The 18,972-nt window shown below is 40.3% G+C and overlaps 4 protein-coding genes and 1 long non-coding RNA gene across 5 annotated transcripts; 3 read left to right on the top strand and 2 right to left on the bottom strand.

Moving 5' to 3' along the window:
- The first annotated feature begins 1,015 nt into the window (after window positions 1–1,015).
- Window positions 1,016–2,490, top strand: LOC4339485 (uncharacterized). The gene is made up of 2 exons (XM_015783378.3): window positions 1,016–1,391; window positions 1,817–2,490. The coding sequence occupies exons 1-2, from the start codon at window positions 1,194–1,196 to the stop codon at window positions 2,237–2,239; spliced, it is 621 nt and encodes a 206-aa protein (XP_015638864.1). The 5' UTR covers window positions 1,016–1,193; the 3' UTR covers window positions 2,240–2,490.
- A 2,737-nt stretch (window positions 2,491–5,227) lies between these two features.
- LOC4339486 (AP-1 complex subunit mu-2) lies at window positions 5,228–8,623 on the bottom strand. The gene is made up of 11 exons (XM_015782448.2): window positions 8,219–8,623; window positions 7,988–8,137; window positions 7,823–7,885; window positions 7,542–7,718; window positions 7,350–7,453; window positions 6,665–6,772; window positions 6,462–6,558; window positions 6,274–6,371; window positions 6,034–6,175; window positions 5,821–5,943; window positions 5,228–5,728 (listed from the first exon to the last, which is right to left on the bottom strand). Exons 1-11 carry the CDS (start codon window positions 8,348–8,350, stop codon window positions 5,630–5,632), a joined length of 1,293 nt encoding a protein of 430 aa, XP_015637934.1. The 5' UTR covers window positions 8,351–8,623; the 3' UTR covers window positions 5,228–5,629.
- Window positions 8,624–11,173: 2,550 nt separating this feature from the next.
- Window positions 11,174–14,097, top strand: LOC4339487 (RAN GTPase-activating protein 1). Its single transcript, XM_015784667.3, has 2 exons — window positions 11,174–11,325; window positions 12,184–14,097. The coding sequence occupies exon 2, from the start codon at window positions 12,209–12,211 to the stop codon at window positions 13,841–13,843; it is 1,635 nt and encodes a 544-aa protein (XP_015640153.1). The 5' UTR covers window positions 11,174–11,325; window positions 12,184–12,208; the 3' UTR covers window positions 13,844–14,097.
- A 152-nt stretch (window positions 14,098–14,249) lies between these two features.
- On the bottom strand, window positions 14,250–15,730 carry LOC136356447 (uncharacterized). Its single transcript, XR_010741269.1, has 2 exons — window positions 15,606–15,730; window positions 14,250–14,395 (listed from the first exon to the last, which is right to left on the bottom strand). It is a non-coding gene; the product is annotated as an uncharacterized lncRNA (long non-coding RNA).
- LOC4339488 (protein ANTHESIS POMOTING FACTOR 1) lies at window positions 15,681–18,520 on the top strand. The gene is made up of 9 exons (XM_015782377.3): window positions 15,681–15,861; window positions 15,944–16,044; window positions 16,646–16,819; window positions 16,899–16,998; window positions 17,116–17,232; window positions 17,319–17,456; window positions 17,554–17,635; window positions 18,081–18,130; window positions 18,198–18,520. Exons 1-9 carry the CDS (start codon window positions 15,787–15,789, stop codon window positions 18,321–18,323), a joined length of 963 nt encoding a protein of 320 aa, XP_015637863.1. The 5' UTR covers window positions 15,681–15,786; the 3' UTR covers window positions 18,324–18,520.
- Window positions 18,521–18,972: the final 452 nt, after the last annotated feature.

Below are 18,972 nucleotides of genomic sequence, written 5' to 3' on the forward strand. Positions count from 1 at the left end.
CTTCCTAAGTCCTCAAATATAATGCTAACTTATCTTTTTTTAATACGATTCCAATTATTGTTTAAGATGTGAGCTTTGTTTTATTATGAATAATTAGATAGCATATAATTATTGGGAGTCACTAACCCAAACCCATTTTCAGATCAAACTTGAGATTGTAGTAATTACAACGATATCTAGATTACATATGAACAATAACATTCATATATCAATACTTGTATTGTAATATTGAAGGTACATATGAAGCTACATTAGTATTTTGTATATACATAGGCTGCGTTCGGTTGTTGGTGTTGGGAACTAAATCCGTCACGCACGTAAAACAGAAAGATTTATTAGCATATAGCTAATTAAGTATTAACTATTTTTTAAAAAATGCATTAACATGATTTTCTAAAGCAACTTTCGTATAGATTTTTTTAAGAACATACTGTTTAGTAGTTTGGGAAGCGTGTACATGGAAAATGAGGGAGATGAGTTAGGCAGATAGGGTAAATAACACAACCATAGAGTTGCATCTAATCCTTTAGAACTTTGATTTTGGTTGACGATAGAACTAATGAATCCCACTGTAAGGCGCACACATGGTGCCAACTAGTTTAATTAAAATGTTATGGCGGGCAAGCATTGCGGAAATCATGGTATAGATTTTTGACATGTTGCCCTTCTGTACTCTTATAAAAAAATAAATAAACTAGCTGGATGGTGGTGCAAATTATACGGCTAGATCTAATTTATTTTTAGAAAACAAATCATACATCGCTAATTTTGGCGTTGTCGAAACATTCATAAAAAAAAAATAAGTTACAAGTTTAATTTTAAAAAATATGTACAAAGTTCTTATAAACAATAAAAGAAAAAAAAAAGGCAACACCAAGTTTAGCCAAGACAGCCTGAAACCAAGGAGAGCCCATGGTATGCAACCACCAAAATCTGAAAATAACCATGACCCATGGCATGCAACCACCCAACCTGAAAGAAACCATGGCCATTCATTTACCTTTACCTCTCCCCTATATAAACCGTACTCAGCTTGTCGGAGAAGCCAAGCCATCACCAAACCTTTTAGCTTCTCAGCCTTTTGCCTCTCTTTCTACTCTCTTTCTTGGCCGTCTCTCTTATATCCCTCAATTTAACCATCGAGGGCGGCCAAAAAAAAGAGAGAAAGGAAGAGCAAAATAACACATTACACCATGGCGCGATTCGTCATCATCTCCGTCGTCGTCGTCGCCGCCTTCGCCGCTGCCGCTGTCGTTGAGGCCCGGGTTGGACCTATCGACGTCGCTCCGACCAACCTGATCACCAACCCACTCGGTGCCATCATCGACAATGGCCGCAAGATCACCGGCGCCGTCGTCGACGAGTGCGCCTGGACCTGCGATCATGTCGCGGTGAGTGACGACACTATTGTCCATGGAAGCTTATTTTGATCGCTCGAGAGGGTCCCTCGTATTTATATGTCACTTAAATAATTATAAAAAAATTAAAAAAATTAAGAAGACGTGTTAACCTGTGATATATCACCCCACAAACATACACGTTCAAATTCAACTTCTGTATCTCGCAACGAAAAAAATAAATTAAACCAAATATAGATGTTTAATTTGAACTTGGATATTTGTGAAGTGATATATAACATGTTAATACATCTTCTCGAATTTTTTTTAATTTTTTTATAACTATTTGAGTGACATGTAAACAATGAGGGAATGATGTTCCTCGAGGGATTAAAATCCACTCCCGCTCCAGAAATGGTCAGAAAATTACTTACTGCTCATGTCATGGATGAACAGTCTGTCTATTGATGTTGATGCAGGCGGGTAACAAGAAGATGTGCAACACGCTGAGGAAGCTGCCGGGGGTGAGCTCGCCGAAGGAGCTCCTGACGGCGGCGGTGAAGCTGTCGATGAGGAAGGCGAAGGCGGCGAGGGCGAGGTTCGAGGCGGCGGCGAGGGCGGCGGAGAAGGGGACGCCGATGGAGTCCATCCTGGACACCTGCAAGGAAGGGTACGACAGCACGGTGTCGGCGCTGCAGGAGGTGCAGCGCTGCATCGACGCCAACGACAGCAAGGCGAGCCTCATCACCAAGATGTCGGCGGCGACCACCTTCACCGGCGACTGCGGCAACGCCTACGAGGAGCGGGAGCTGGAGCCCAGCCTCGCGCTCAAGGCCACCAAGAACAACGTCAACCGCGTCGTCACCGGCGCCCTCGCCATCGCCGCCAAGCTCAAGCTATAATTAGCCAACTGATCATCAATCGATATGAATGATTGATCAACTATAAAATTACACCTAGCTCATGCATGCGTCCGCGCGTTATGTGTGTACGCACGCATGCATATGTGTAAGATCGATCAACAGATCACAGAAGTGGTGGCGTATCTCGCACTTGTGAAAAAAAAATATAAAAAAAAGGCTGGAGAACAAAAATGTAGTATGCTATCTTAATTTTTAAGGTGATTAATATATATGGCGAATTCAACGACCGACATCGTATGCACTTCTCTTTTCTTTTAACGTACTAACAAGAATATCTTACTTTGCAACGAGTGAAGGCAAACATATTAAACCACGTATTATTTCACGTTTTTACAACAATAATAATAATCACATGACGTAGCTTATCATTGTAAAGATGCAACATCGATAAGGTTCATCGATAAGATAGGAAGCCATTGCCAGACCTCCCCTCCACCGCCTCCTCACAAAGTAGCCGACACTGACCGAGAGCTCTCTTGTCGCCACATGTTGCTGCATGTTGGCCATGCATCGCACCCCTACTCATATCGTCCAAATCACCTCAGCCCAAGAAATCAATCGGTCGATCTCTTCCTCTCTTTTTTTTGGTAATACTGATTTTGTTTAGGGTGATTGAAATCGGATCCATCAACAAATCAACACTCCTCTTTCCCTCTCCATGTCCGACATGGCTTCTTTCCTACTCATCAACTTCGACTCTGACTCGGGAAGTGGGGGCAGAGGCAGTAAGCGAGGGGAAGGAGTCGAGGAGTAGCGATCTAGTTGTTGGATCTGTTGGAGGTCATGACCGTTGGATTGATGGACGTAAAAACACTACCAATTTTTTAAGTAGGTAAAGATAAAGATACAATGTCCGTTAACTTCTAGACATATATTTAACTAATTATTTTATTTAAAACTATCACGTAATTGTCATTTATTTACTATTAATGATTGTTTTATCATTTAAGGTATTTTATACATGGCTTAAATTTTATTTGTATAATAAATTGAAAAACATGACTTATATTTTATTGGTAAAAGAATTGAATAAGAAGAATGATGAAATGCCTATTCAAAAGTCAAATTAAAGATGTTATATACTCCCTCTATCCTATAATATAAGGCGTGCACACATTCCAAAATTCAACTTTAAAAACATTTGACCAATGATTATTATAATATAAATTATTTTTTTACTAAAATTTATATCATTGGATTGACATTTAAATTTACTTTAAGATGGTTATAATTTTGTTACAATAAACCTTATAGTATATGAGAAATTATAAGTCAAAGATTAGTGTCGAAGATTATGCCAAGTTTGGCCATGCTTTATATTATGGGATGGAGGGAGTATTATACAATGAAGTGAATATATATTAGGCATCTTGATTAATAAAAGAATATTTTCAATGGACATGATTGTATTCATCATTCATTAGAAATTCAGAACCAATGACTCAATGAGTCAATGAGCTAGTAAATTTCTGGAGCTCTGAAAACAGGAGGGGTGTAGCGACAAGGTGGATGTGTCGTACACCGTGCCCTCCGTCGGGTTCGTCATCGTCGTGTTCATTGCCTCGTCACTTGCAGGAGAAGTAAGAAGGGGACAAGGGGTAGGGTGGTGGCCCTATCTCCTACCCACGTACGGTCATGATCGAGCAGCACAGCTCAAATCAAGCATTCCTGCTCAACTTTTGCCTTGTTTAGTTACAAAATATTTCTTCAAACTTTCAATTTTTCCATCACATCAAAACTTTCCTACACACATAAACTTCTAAATTTTCCGTCACATCGTTCCAATTTCAACCAAATTTTCAGTTTTAGCGTGAACTAAAACACATTGTTTTTTTATCCGTTTAGCTTGTCACATGGACTGGTGTAGGCAACCAAACGACCCAAAGCTGCATGAGGGATGCGAGCCAGGCTTGATACAGGCAACCAAACATGACATTCATGAAAAGTATCACTAGACATTGATAGAATCACTACATGCTCATAGGCTCCCCTACATGCCACATAATATTTTTTGACCGCTCAACATGCTGCTCCGGTAGAAAAAAAAAAGGTGTTGTTTGGAATTTGGATGCTATACTAAAATTACCATTTTTTTCCACAATTATCTAAATTGTATAGCTAGTAAAAAAATAGACACATCTTAGCTAGTGCCATACTTTTTTTAGTTGGCGATATATGGACCATGAGACTGAGAGAGAATCATGCCACAGGTATGGTTATGAACCAACAAGAAGTTTACTTAATCAAACTTGTCTAACATGAGATTGACAACCTCTAGCAAAGTTTGAGAGTAAATCAAACCACCCCTAGGACCCGCCAGCTTGGCAGATCGGTGAGTGACAGTCGAAGGCTGCATATACATCAGTGATTTGGGCCTTTTTTTTTTATATTCAGGTTCCCAACTTTATTTCGCGGTTGGCTCAGTGATGTCACGAGCAACCAGGCGAGTTACAAACTCGGGGAGGGGATCAGTCCATATGCCGAACCAATCCGGGTCCCCCTTCACCCTCATCTGGGCCAGATCATGAGCACAAGAATTACTGGACCGAGGAGCATACGAGAAAGCAATGCTATCAAACTCTAACATAGCCTGAGTAACATCTGCCTGACCAGATGCATGCCAGAGATACGCCTGATGATGCTTAAAGCACCTGCCTGACCTAAGCTTATCCGCCAATTTCACTAGCCTGGCTCATGCGCTCGAAATTAGTGGCCGGAGCTAATTTCAAGCGCGACAATCCTGTTTAGTCCAGGGCTCCAGGCCTTCTACAAAAATGAGAAAACTCAGGGACGCCTCATCAGGCAAAAAGCATAAAAAAAATTCATTGAAGTCTCAAGTACCACTTTTACTCAGGCATACACTCAGGGTAGCAACCAAACATGCCCTTGGTGCAGAGGCTTTGCCGTAGCGCTGCTAAGATCTTGCTACACTGTTCATGCCCATGCATCAACCTGACATGATCAAACTTGACACAAGAAAGCATGATGGAAAGGAGAGATATACATAGTGGTATACATGATCCAAGCTTGTTAATTAGGTACAGGAGATACAAAAAAAAATCCAAGCTTGTGACATCAGTTGATTAAATAAATTTTACAATGATACAAGAGATATCGGCTGGGAACAAAACGCAGAAAAGAAATGAAGATTCTGGGGACCTATACTGATGACAAACTTGCAGCAAAACATGGGTAAAATCAATAACATGGCTGTCAGCAGCTTTCCTCGCTTGCGCGAGATGGAACCATGAAGCCTCGGGAGCCCATCCAGCGAGTGAATGTTCGTCTGAGTTGCCTCTGTAAACGCCCCCTGGGAGGCTTGGACTCCAGGAAATCAATCATTTCTTCCAGCAACCAGAGGTGTGAAAATCAGATGAGTCTCAACTCATATTCACCAGCCATTGTGATGTATCGAACCCAAGGAAGGGCCTGATATCCACTCTTTTCGATGATTTTCAGATAGCGAACCTGCAAAAGCACAAAGTCAATAAAGGAGTAGGATACCAAAGGAAGTTCCAAACATAGTGGTAAGAGATGTGCAACATAATTTGGTATGTTACCTGAATACCCGACACGGTAAAATACGGTATCTCAAATTTCACACGTATCGGAGCCTTCTTTTCAGGCATTCCATCTTCTGATGTTATGCTTGGAAGGCTAAATTCTGCTCTACACATATATTCCTAATGGAGAGATTCTAGGAAATTAGAGTTGATGGACATAGCACAAAAGTGAAAGGCAAAGTGGTAAGTTGGTATCAACTCAGCACTTACCTTGCCACCAGGAAATGATTTTATTTTCCAGACCATCGCATCTCTCTCAGGTGCATATGCCGCAGAGCCCATTGAAGTTCTTATATTTGGGTTTGTCGAATCCTCAGGCACTGGTACTTCAATTTCTACATTTGTTGCTGTGCTGGAAATGAGAAAAAACAATAACAGTAACTTGTCTGGAACTAAGACACTGATGCAGAGACATTATCGCTTTTTTAAGAAAATAAAATAAAATAACACCTCCTTTCTTTGAACTGACTTCTTGTCTTCACTGTGATCTGTATCCGACTTCTTGAATGTTTCTCCACTTGTGCTTCTACCCAGATAAGAGGTTTCACCTGTGGGAGGGACCAGAGGAAGATAGATTAGGTGAAATATAGATCATAACCTAGCGCTATACTAGCAGCAAAGATCAAGCAGGGACAAACCTGGGTGCTAAGTCTGTAAGTCATCAGATCAAATGATCCATCTGGAGGAATGAAGGATATAGTCCTGTCATTCTCAAATCTGGCCAACCGAACACACCTAACGAAGGTTTGGCCAATTCAGAGTTGTAACATGGATGATGTAATAGAAATGAATTACATTTGATAAAGAACCATCATAGTTATACTGTATGTTAGTATCTTACTGATGGAATTTGATATCGTCCAAATCTATTGCTTTTCCTTTAGTTGTTCGGCCTTGAGCCTCCAAGAGAACCCTATCATTCAACCCCAGTTTGCACTCGGGCATTCCACTGTACAAGCAGATGGATATTAGCTATGATGCATAAGTTGAACATATATTTTGGACAATCTACCAGATCGTCTGAAAAACAAACTAGTCAGTTCAATGGCTAGTCCACTTAGCATTCATAACGTAACTGGGTACTTGGGAAACATATAGTCTAACGATATCTTGGACAATCCAACAGATAGTCTGAAATACAAACTAGTCAGGTCAATGACTAGTCCAATTAGAGCATTATTACATACTGCAACAAAGTTCATTTTTATGTACTGTTTGATGCTATTATCTGGATGAGAATTACATTACCTACATTTATTTGACATGGTTGCAACATATATGTCGTAGACTCATAGTTGGCAGAATATTGTATACACAATTTAATAGTCTTTATTCATCAATATCAACTTGCTTCAGTGATGTGATAAACAGTTAAACTAGAAGTTCACAATAATGGGTTGGATACATCATATAAAAACAGTGTTTCGCATCCCTCTAACTGCAACTCCCATTAAATTATTACTGAAGCAGCTGAGTTATCAGCACAATGTGAATTTGTGATATGAGAATGACCATGCAGTTACTACCTTAGAAAGGTTCGCATTTTCAGCTCACCGATGACATCAGACCTCACTATCTGCCCATTGCTGTTAACGAGGATATTGACACTCTCCACCACATCCAAGAACACCTGCAGCACAAAATGTTGATAATTTTCTAAATCCATCACACGTTCATGTGAACCAAAAAAATAAAAATACAGGTGTAGTGTATCAGACTTCATTCTTCTTGTACCGAATCCCCTCGCTCCTCCATGACACAGCATTTGTCACTGCCATGGGCGGCCTCTGAGTGACCTCCATCCTGTACGCGTCCGTTTTAATGAACTCGCTCAGGATCATTGCTTCCGTGTATTGTGGGTACCCGAAATCCATCATCTCATCAAGCAACTCATACTACACACACAGCAAATGACATCAACCCTCCAATTTCAGTGACACGGCAATTCCGATTGAACCAGACCCAGTACTCAGTTCACGTAACACGCAAGCGCACATACCACAACGACGAAGTTGTCCCTCAATGATTCCTCCTCCAGCTCCTCGAAGTAATGCTTGAACACCTACGCCCACACACACACAAATCATATGAACAAAATCCAATGGCATTGTCCATACTAACAAACGCAGAATGTTGCTGTGAAGATGGGGGCAGCAACCCATACATCGACGACGCGGTGGAGGAAGAGGAGTATGCTGGCGGCGTTGCAGTTCTGACGGGACGCGGTGAGGAGGAACACATTGTTGTGCTGGATGAACATGTAGGAGACGCCGGCGTCATCGTGGACGACGGGGGAGAGCACCTCCGCGTCGCTCTGATCACACAGGGCAAAAAGCTCATCGAGAAGCCCGGCATTTGCACAGATCTAGGTGAAATGGAGGGGGCATTGCATTACCTCCTTGTCGAGGAGCTTGGTGAAGAAGCGCTCGGCCTGGAGCGCGGAGACGTCGCCGCGGTAGTCGCGCCAGACGAGGACGCGGCCCTTGATGTCGAGCAGGAACAGCGCCGACACCGCCCCCGCCGCCATTGCTCGCGCCCTCGCTGGATCTGGATCTGCTCCCCCCACCCCCACCCTCCGGAGCTATCGACACCCCGCGGCGCCCACCTACCTAACCGCGGCCGGCTACCATTCGTGCTCCCCCACACTCGCGGCGCGGCGGGGTTCGCGTCGCGTCGCGGCGCCGCGGTTTGCTTGCCGGATCAGCGAGGCGAGGCGCGGCGCGGCGCGCGCGCTCTCGTGCACCTCTGGGCGTTCGCGTTGGCGGAGGCGGAGAGGGAGATGGACGGGGAGATCGGAGACGACGTTGGAGTTAGATGGATTCAGGAATTATTTTGATTACATTTCACAAAACTATTATAAAAAAAACTAGAGATATATAAAACTATATATTTAACGTGAAATTTCTCTAGAACTACGTCTTAAAATGTTTGCTATTCCTTACGTCCCATTTTAAGTGCAGCCATGGTTTTCCGCGCCTAACTTTGACCGTCCATTTTATTTAAAAACTAGCATATTGGCCCGTGCAGATTGCGCCGCTAGCATCATTATATTTTCTCTCATATAATAGCATATATGTTTTCTCATTATATTATTCAAATATATTAAAATAACAACATAATTTTAAATTTTGCAATAACTTTACAAAACCACTAATATGTAATATTCATATTATATTTTATATACGTGTTAGTTATTAATTATTTTTAATATCAAATTTTAGTTATTTGTAAATTATATATATTCCTATATGGACTCTACACTCGTCTTTTAATATTTTATTTTAATTCTGAATTTTCTGTAAATTGTATTTCTATATAGACTCTATGCTCTTCTTTCAATATTATTTATTTTTATTTCTGAATTTTCATATTATATTTTATATATCTGTTAGTCATTAATCATTTTTAATATCAATTTTTAGTTATTTGTAAATTATATTTATTCCTATATGGACTCTAGACTCGTCTTTTAATATTTCTTTTTTTTTAATTTCGAATTTTTTATAAATTGTATTTCTATATAGACTCTATGCTCTTTTTCCAATATTATTTATTTTTATTTCTAAATTTTTATTATTTTTAATTGTATTTCTATGTTCACTCTAAACTCATCTTTCAATATTCTTTAATTTTTAAGTTTGAATTTCAGTTACTTCTAAATTGTATTCCTATATTGACCTTAAACTCTTCTTCCCATGTTTTTCTTAATTTCGAATTTTAGTTATTTATAAATTGTATTTTTATATGGACTCCAAACTCTACTTTTAATTTTATCATGTTTATTTCAAATTTTTGTTAGTTTTAAATTCCTATATGGACTCTATACTCTACTTCTAATATTCCTTATTTTTAATTCCAAATTTATATTATTTTCTAATTGTATTTCTATATGTACTCTATACTCTACTTCTAATATTCCTTATTTTTAATTCCGAATTTCAGTTATTTCCTAATTGTATTTCTATATGGGCTCTATACTCTACTTCTAATATTCCTTATTTTTGATTCCGAATTTCAGTTATTTCCTAATTGTATTTTTATATGGACTCTAGTCTCCTCTTCTAATATTCCTTATTTTTTAATTCTGAATTTCAATTATTTCCTAATTGTATTTCTATATGGACTCTAGTCTCCTCTTATAATATTCCTTATTTTTTAATTCTGAATTTCAGCTATTTCTAAATGTATTTCTATATGGACCCTAGTTTCCTCTTCTAATATTCCTTTTTTTTAATTCCGAATTTCAGCTATTTATAAATGTATTTCTATATAGACTCTAGTCTCCTCTTCTAATATTCCTTTTTTTATTCCGAATTTCAGCTATTTCTAAATGTATTTCTATATGGACTCTAGTCTCCTCTTCTAATATTTCTTATTTTTAATTCCGAATTTCAGCTATTTCTAAATTGTATTTCTATATGGACTCTGCTTTTTCTTTTTCTCCGATTAATGTGAGAATTTCTAGGCCATGAGAGCGAACGTGGAGGCTTCCTTTTCTATTCCTTTAATAATATAATAGATTTTTTGAAAGAAATTAAAAGCATAAGTCATGAGTAAAGTACTATTCATATTTTATCATCTCATTAGCAACAAAAAAAATACTAATTAAATTTTTTTTCAAATTAGACGAACGATCAAAATTAGGCGCGGAAACTTAGGGCCTGTTTGGCACAGCTCCAGCTCCAGCTTCACCCCTCCTGGAGCTGGAGCTCAGCCAAATAGTTTCAGCTCCACCAAAACTGGGAGTGGAGTTGGGTGGAGCTCTCTCATAAAATGAACTGGAGTTGTGGAGCTGGGTTTAGGCAGCTCCACAACTCCACTCCAGACCCAACTCCTGGAGTTAAATTTAGGAGTTGGAGCTGTACCAAACATGCCCTTACGATTGTATTTATAATGGAACGGATGGGGTATTTAGGATGGGCAATATTTTGGTAGTGAGGAGGTATACAAATTCACCACAGAGTATCACAAAAGTAATAAAAACTATAGATTTAGTGCCAATTTAATCACCAAACCATAGCATCTATAGCTATAACATGACAGATTAAACTCTATAATATGTAGTTTTATGATAAATTATATTGTAATGTATCGATTCTGTAGTTTTGTGATAGTCTAATCGAAGCATCGCTAGTTCTATACTCCCCCTCCGCCCCATAATATAGCAACCTAGGACGGGATGAGATCCATCGTATTTTAGGTTGCTGCATCATTATACGACGGAGGGAGTAAAATTTACTTTTTTTTTTCTGTTCCCCTCCCGCTACTTGTTGGGCCGTGGGACCCACGGTTCAGTGGCTACGGCCCGGGTCACCGAGCTATAAGCCTCGCCTCGCCTCGCCCCGTCCGCGCCCGCCGCATCAACCAAAATTCCAAAGAGCCAAAAACCCTAGCGCGCCGCATCCCCCGCCGCCGCCTCCGCCTCCGCCGCGGGTAAATCCCTCCTCGTCGTCTCCTCCGCTCCTCGTGCCATCTCGCGGCTGAACAGGGGAGGGGATCCTGGTGAGCATCCGCATCCTCTTTCTGATGATCCATCTCTCTCCCCCGACCTACCTTTGCCTGGAATTTGCCTGCGTTCGTTAACCCTAGCTTCTCTTCTAGATCTGGAAGAAGCTCTTCTCTTAATTTCAGATCCTTAGCCTTAATACAATTAACAGTTTGTTTGTTTGTTCCCCAAAAGTTTGGGGTTCAACTGAATTGAACCCTCGTGTCCCAAGTTGGATCCGCCCCTGCTTGTAGTAGGGTGAGTAGCATAAGCAAGTTTAGCCTGATTGATAATGGAATAGCAGCATCACACGTTTTCGCTTTGATTCTTTTCTTTCAGTGAAACTCTGATATCATGATCCTATAACTGCTAAATGAATCTTCTGACGAAGCGCTTGGTGATGCCTGCTAAAAGAGCAGTTGTTGTTGCTGCTGCTGCTGTTACAGTGCAGGCTTTTTTTTTCAGCTAGCTAGTTTAGTTGTATTCCCATTGTTACTATGTTTTGGCGGATAGAACTTCAGTTGCTAGTATGCAACACTGCTTACATTATTCTATTTAAATTTGCAGCTATTGCCTCATCTTCTATTATAGCAACTCATCCTATAACTGCTGAATGAATTTTCAGAGAAATCACTTGGTGATAGCTATTTTTCCTGCTATTATAACAATTGTTATTTTTCCTGCTGTTACAGTGCAGAGTTTATTATTCTTTTTGCTAGCTATTGTTTAGGTTTACTCCCATTGGTACTATGCTTTGGTGGATAGAACTCCAAGTACTAGTTTTCCACACTATTTGCATTTTTTTAAAATGTTGCAGCTATTGCCTCATGTTCTATTATTGCAATCATCCTAATAATTGATCATCTGTCATTTAGGTTGCTGTTACTGCCATATTTTCACATGGATTCGACTAAGCAAGATTTCCAACCCCGGACATTCTCCATCAAACTGTGGCCACCAAGTGAAAGCACTCGTCTCATGCTTGTGGAGAGGATGACCAAGAACCTTTCCACAGAGTCCATATTTTCTCGCAAGTACGGCCTTTTGGGCAAGGAAGAGGCTCATGATAATGCTAAAAGGATCGAAGAGGTATGCTTTGCCTCTGCAGACGAGCATTTCAAGGAGGAGCCTGATGGGGATGGGAGTTCTGCTGTCCAGCTGTACGCAAAGGAAACTAGCAAGTTGATGCTGGAAGTTCTGAAAAGAGGGCCAAGGACCACTGTGGAACCAGAAGTACCTGTTGCTGATACACCTCTTGAGCCTGCTGATTCTGTATTTGATATATCTGGTGGCAAGCGTGCGTTTATTGAGGCAGATGAAGCGAAGGAACTTTTGAGCCCGCTTATCAAACCAGGAAATGCATATAAACGGATTTGCTTCAGCAACAGGAGCTTTGGTATTGGTGCTGCCAATGTTGCTGGACCTATTCTGGAATCAATCAAAAAGCAACTCACAGAGGTGGATATATCAGATTTTGTTGCTGGCAGACCTGAGGATGAAGCCCTTGATGTGATGCGCATCTTCTCAAAAGCTTTAGAAGGCGCTGTACTGAGATACTTGAACATCTCTGATAATGCTTTAGGTGAGAAGGGTGTCAGAGCATTTGAAGAGCTCCTGAAATCACAGGACAACCTGGAAGAACTATATGTGATGAATGATGGTATATCAGAGGAAGCCGCACAAGCTCTTTCTGAACTTATTCCTTCAACTGAGAAGCTTAAGATCCTCCACTTCCACAACAATATGACGGGGGATGAAGGTGCTATGTTTATTGCTGAGATGGTTAAACGTTCTCCTAATCTAGAGAGTTTCAGGTGCTCAGCAACAAGGATAGGATCTGATGGTGGGGTGGCTCTGGCTGAGGCATTAGGGACTTGTACTCGTCTGAAGAAACTTGATCTCAGGGACAACTTGTTTGGAGTTGAGGCAGGGTTGGCTCTCAGCAAAACCCTTTCAAAACTTCCTGATCTTGTTGAGCTGTATCTCAGTGATCTCAATCTTGAGAACAAGGGCACTGTAGCAATTATCAATACCCTCAAACAGTCAGCACCCCAGTTGGAGGTCCTTGAAATGGCTGGGAATGAAATTAACGCCAAAGCATCCCAAGCTTTAGCAGAATGCCTGACAGCAATGCAATCACTTAAGAAGTTGACCTTGGCAGAGAATGAACTGAAGGATGATGGTGCTGTGGTGATTGCAAAATCACTGGAAGATGGACACCAGGATCTGAAGGAGCTTGATGTTAGCACGAATATGCTGCAGAGGGTGGGAGCTCGGTGCTTTGCCCAGGCAATCGCAAACAAGCCAGGTTTTGTGCAACTGAACATAAACGGGAATTTCATCTCGGACGAAGGGATTGATGAGGTGAAAGATATTCTGAAGAGTGGTGAGAACTCTGTGGAGGTGCTTGGTCCACTAGATGAGAACGACCCTGAGGGGGAGGCTGAAGATGATGAGGAAGAGGAAGAGGAGGAAGAGGATGACGGTGAGCTGGACTCGAAGCTTCAGAGCCTGAAGGTTGAGCAGGACGATTAGTCATGTTTAGGTTAAACTTGAACTATCTTTTTTCTTTCTTGAATTAGCTTCAAAACGTTTTGCTGCCAGGTTGTACTTTCACTTTGATGTTTGAACAGACGCACTGCAGGCAGATGGTTTATAGCCTGGTGGTTTATCTATGCCTGTGTAACTTCCATTAGAATTTGTTTCATGTATTAGCAACAACCTGGTTAGTCAAGACCAAAGGTCAGCTGTAGCTGGATCCTTGCATCATTGGCATTCATTTGCTGTGACATCTTTTGTTGGTGTGTTTGTTGTTGTTTGCTACTATTCCGTGATATAGTGGTATAGTATCCGTAAAAAGGGCGTAACCGTACACACATGAACCTGCTAGTTTTCTACTTTGCCTATCACAAAACTACAAAATTATAACTATAAGATGATATATCGCAAAACTATAAATTTAACATTGAGTTTATACCAAAAAAGTACATATTTACAACGTATGTGATTTGTACTTAAAGTGCAAGCACATATTACAAATATGTAGTTTCATGGCAAATGTGGTGCTAAAAACATGTCTTATCCCTCCTGCACATGAAAACAGATAACTCATTAGAGCATGATTAATTAAGTACTTTGTTAGTTAAAAAGAATTGATAGAAGAATTAATATGATTGTTTTAAGCAACTTTTCTATAGATTTTTTTGAGTGAGTGATTCTTAAATTTGTATGGGTGTGTCATCTAAGCCCATAAAATCTCAAAATATATTTTTGGGTTTTAAAATTTGTCTTGGATGTCATGTAGGTCCAAACAGACTATAACCTGCTCCATGCGCTGATGTGGCATGCTATGGTGGCGCTTATGTATTAGTAGGACCCACATGTCAGTCGCATGGAGAAAATAACATTTAAAAACATATTTTCTCCTCTCTACCTTAGTTTTTTTTTTTAAAAAAAAAGAGTAAATTCAAGAAAACTGTAACTTTAGTGACAAAACTGTCAGTTTGCTGTAACATTGGCAACATGTTTTAGTTTGCTGCAACAATAGCGTGGGAAATTATCATAAAACTGCAACTTTTACGTTATATGCTGCTAAAGTACATATAGGTGACATTGTAGCAGCATATAACGTAAAAAGTTGCAGTTTTGTTATAATTTACCACGTTATTGTTGCAGCAAACTGAAACGTGACGCTAATGTTGCAGCAAACTGATAGTTTTGTCACTAAAATTGCTGTTTTCTGAAATCTACACTTTAAAAAAAGTATATCTTTTTTCCTCTCTATCTACGATGAGAAAATCTAGTTATAATTCTATTTGTATATGTATGACTAACATGTGGGTCCCACTAGTACGTCGGCGCTACCGTGGCATGACACGTTAGCACTTGGAGCGGGTCAAAACCCGTTTGGACCTAAATGACACACAAGACAAGTTCGGAGACCTAAAAATATATTTTAAGAGTTTAGGGACCTCAATAACACACCCGCACAAGTTCAAACACCGTCCACGTATTTCACTCAAATTTTGTTTTTTTAAAAAATGCATCGTTTAGTAGTTCAGAAAACGTACCCGTGGAAAACAAGGAAGTAGGACTCGAGAAATGTGAGAAACAAACTAAAAGCCAAGTCTATAATGCACCACCTACAATCTAACATAATTTTGCTACAATTTGGTTAAAAAAATTTAGTTTTGCAAAATTTACTCAAAATTGGACGATATTAGTATGAAATACGTCCAACCAAAATACTGGAGAGAACTCATTGGACAATCAACGGTAGATAAGCGCACGAAGCTACCTCACGTTCCCAGATCAACGGCGTGGATTGCGCCACCGGAGCCCGCATCCGCATCCACCACCTCCGCTCGCAATCACTCTACAACAGATCGGAAACCTCGCGGGCGGCGGCGGCGGCGGCGCGGGTAAGCGAGCGGACACCGGCGACGAGCGCGAGGAGGAGGAGGAGGAGGAAGGAGAAGATGGCGGCGACGCTGTCGCAGCTCGACGACGGGATCGTCCGCGGGATGGCCATCGGCGCGGTATTCACCGACTACGTGAGTTCTCCCGCCGCGAAAATCCCCCATTTGTTTCGACTGATTCGCCGTGGTTTCCTAATCGAACTGGTGGTGGTGGCAGGCTGGGAAGATAAACTGCCTCGACTTCCACCGCAAGGAGGATCTCCTCGTCACCTCCAGCGAGGACGACTCCATACGCCTCTACAACATCACCAGCGCCACGTGAGTGCACTGATTTTGTTTTATTTTTGTTTTTTAGTTTTAGTTTTACCTATGTTCTGTTTCCCCTGGGGCATCTTGTTCGTTAGACCTTCATATTGTTAGATCGTTGCAGTACGTGGATGCGAGAGTGGTGAGCTCTGCTGCTGCATTCTCAGTTTGGCTTATAGATTCCATAGTTTGATGGTTAGCTTTGTGTTGGGGATGTTATGTGTGGTGGGTTCTACTTTTCGGAACTCGGGAGATGTCAATATCTTGCTGCTAGAATCCATACTTCATGTGTGTCAGTTCTGTGCTTCTGCTTGATGGATATATACTGATGCACTTTTTATGACCTGCGATCGTTTTCTGTCTGATTAACAACATTGCTAGGGATATGCATTGCAGTCATACTGGCAGCATTTGTTTTGCCCTTCTTTTCTCTATTAATGTAATCGTTGCTTTTTTTTTTCATTAGATTTAACCTGTCCTGCAGTATGCTCTGAATTGCTCGAATTTTGCTTTGTTTGATGTTAACCAAACTGTTGAGAGCATTCAATAATGTGTTGTGTACATTTTCTTTCTTCTGATGAACTGATGTTATAAATGGGGGGCTATTGTTTAGGTTGTTGAAGACTACATATCATAGGAAACATGGTGCTGACCGTGTCTGTTTCACTCACCATCCGAGTTCTATCTTATGTTCATCAAGATACAATCTAGAGTCAGCAGAGTCACTTCGTTATTTATCACTGTATGACAACCGTTGCTTAAGATATTTTAAAGGACACAAAGACAGGTTGGCTATGTTCTTGTTTCTTTCTTGTCTAGCGATTATGTCTAGGATAAATTATGAGAGGTGCACTATTTCATTTCAGGGTTGTTTCACTATGTATGTCACCTGTCAACGATAGTTTTATGTCAGGATCACTTGATCACAGTGTCAGGATATGGGATCTTCGTGTAAATGCTTGTCAGGTTCGGACACCATTCCTTGTTTAATGTGATCAATCATATATACACAAATTGCATTTAGTAGGGTAATAGTACCATTTGTCATCTCAGGGCTTTCCATGCTTACTTGTTTAGCATTAGGGTATACTACGTTTGCGTGGTAGGCCTTCTGTTGCATATGATCAGCAGGGACTTGTTTTTGCCGTGGCAATGGAAGGAGGTGCTATTAAGCTATTTGATTCCCGGTCATATGACAAAGTTGGTATTCAGCTTGAATCTCAAAAACTGTAAATTCCTATAAGGCTTGCGGAAGTTCTTATCTTGGGTGCCAAATACAATTTCAGGGTCCCTTTGACACTTTCTTGGTTGGTGGAGATACAGCTGAAGTTTCTGACATCAAATTTAGCAATGATGGCAAGTCCATGCTTTTGACAACAACCAACAACCATATATATGTTCTGGATGCATATGGAGGGGATAAGGTCAGTTACTTCTGTTGCAGAAAAAAATGCTTCAAATTGAACTAAGTGCATAATTTCCTCAAATCAAATCATTGACACCCTCAAAATCCTTTTGCAGAGGTGTGGCTTTAGTCTGGAGTCATCTCCCAATGTAGCAACTGAAGCTGCTTTTACTCCAGATGGCCAATATGTAATTTCAGGTATGATATTCTTGTTTTTCCATTTGTATGCCATATCATTTGGCATATATATATTCCGATATGAACTAGTAGTACACAACAATTTACCCAACTGGTTCCCCTGTAAGTAAAACTTCTACTAAAAGTGCTCCTAACTTACCTTGTGCGACCGTCGCTTCTACTAAGAACAGACCTAATGATAATTGGAGCATATATTTCGCCTTCAACATGCCTTTAACCATCCGAATAGAAATATTTTGTTGGCATGATATGCTCATACTGCTTTTTATGTACCAATATAACTTATATATGCTATAGTTTCTGTTGCCTATTGACAGTTCCACTACTGCTGAAAGTGAAGGCCTATATATGCTCTAACATTTAACAAAACTTGGAACTTTTTGATACCAATATTTCAGGCTGTGGCCAAAGCTTTTGTTGAAAACCTTTTTGCTTGATTTTGCAGGATCTGGTGATGGTACCTTGCATGCTTGGAACATCAATACAATACAAGAGGTGCTCTTTCTTAAATCATGCTTTTAATATGCTGTTCTTTGCCTCTTAAGTGTTTTTCCTTTTGTAGATTGCTTGTTGGAACAGTCACATCGGTCCTATCACTGCTTTGAAGTGGGCTCCCCGTCGAGCAATGTTTGCAACTGCGTCAACTGCCCTAACTTTCTGGATTCCCAACAATTCCAGTTCGAATTAGGTGCCTAGCAAAAAGGATGGAACGTGTGATATGCTGATTCAACAAACACTTGTATCCTGTTCTTTCCTGCACAAGATGGGTATCGTGTATGAAGTATCAATCTCTTTATTACCATCTGTGGCAAAAAATGATGATGTACACCTTCCCATTGTATTCTCTTATGGCTATTGTTAATACACATAAAATTTTCTGCATCAGTCACCCAAAATCTTCCTTTGCACTTCTCTCAGTGCATCATCAGAAATGGAAATCGTACAGCTGGTCCAAATCTTTTGGTGCTTATTGTAAGCTTGCAACTATCCATAGAACATGGCCACATAATTAGGTAGTGGCACTAGTGCTTAGAAAATTATAAGCTAAACCTCTTATTGCTAAAGCTTTTGGGTTCAAGATCTCACAATATTCTGGGCTCAAGATCTCATAATATTCTCTTTATTCTTTATTGTGTGCTTTCCCACCGCCGCGGACTTCAGCATCTTCAAGGGAGTCCGGGTTTTTCCCTTTATTTTTTTTGAGATGAACTGATAGAGTTGGATAAAAAGTTTGTCCTTGTTACCATATGCTTCCTTGTGACTGAACAGGAACTAGCTCAGTAAATTGTTTTTTTTTTCTTCTCAGAGTTGGAAATGAGTTCCATCTGTGTTAAGTG

This window comes from Oryza sativa, chromosome 5 (assembly GCF_034140825.1).
Source record: "Oryza sativa Japonica Group chromosome 5, ASM3414082v1".
Classification (NCBI taxonomy): domain Eukaryota; kingdom Viridiplantae; phylum Streptophyta; class Magnoliopsida; order Poales; family Poaceae; genus Oryza; species Oryza sativa.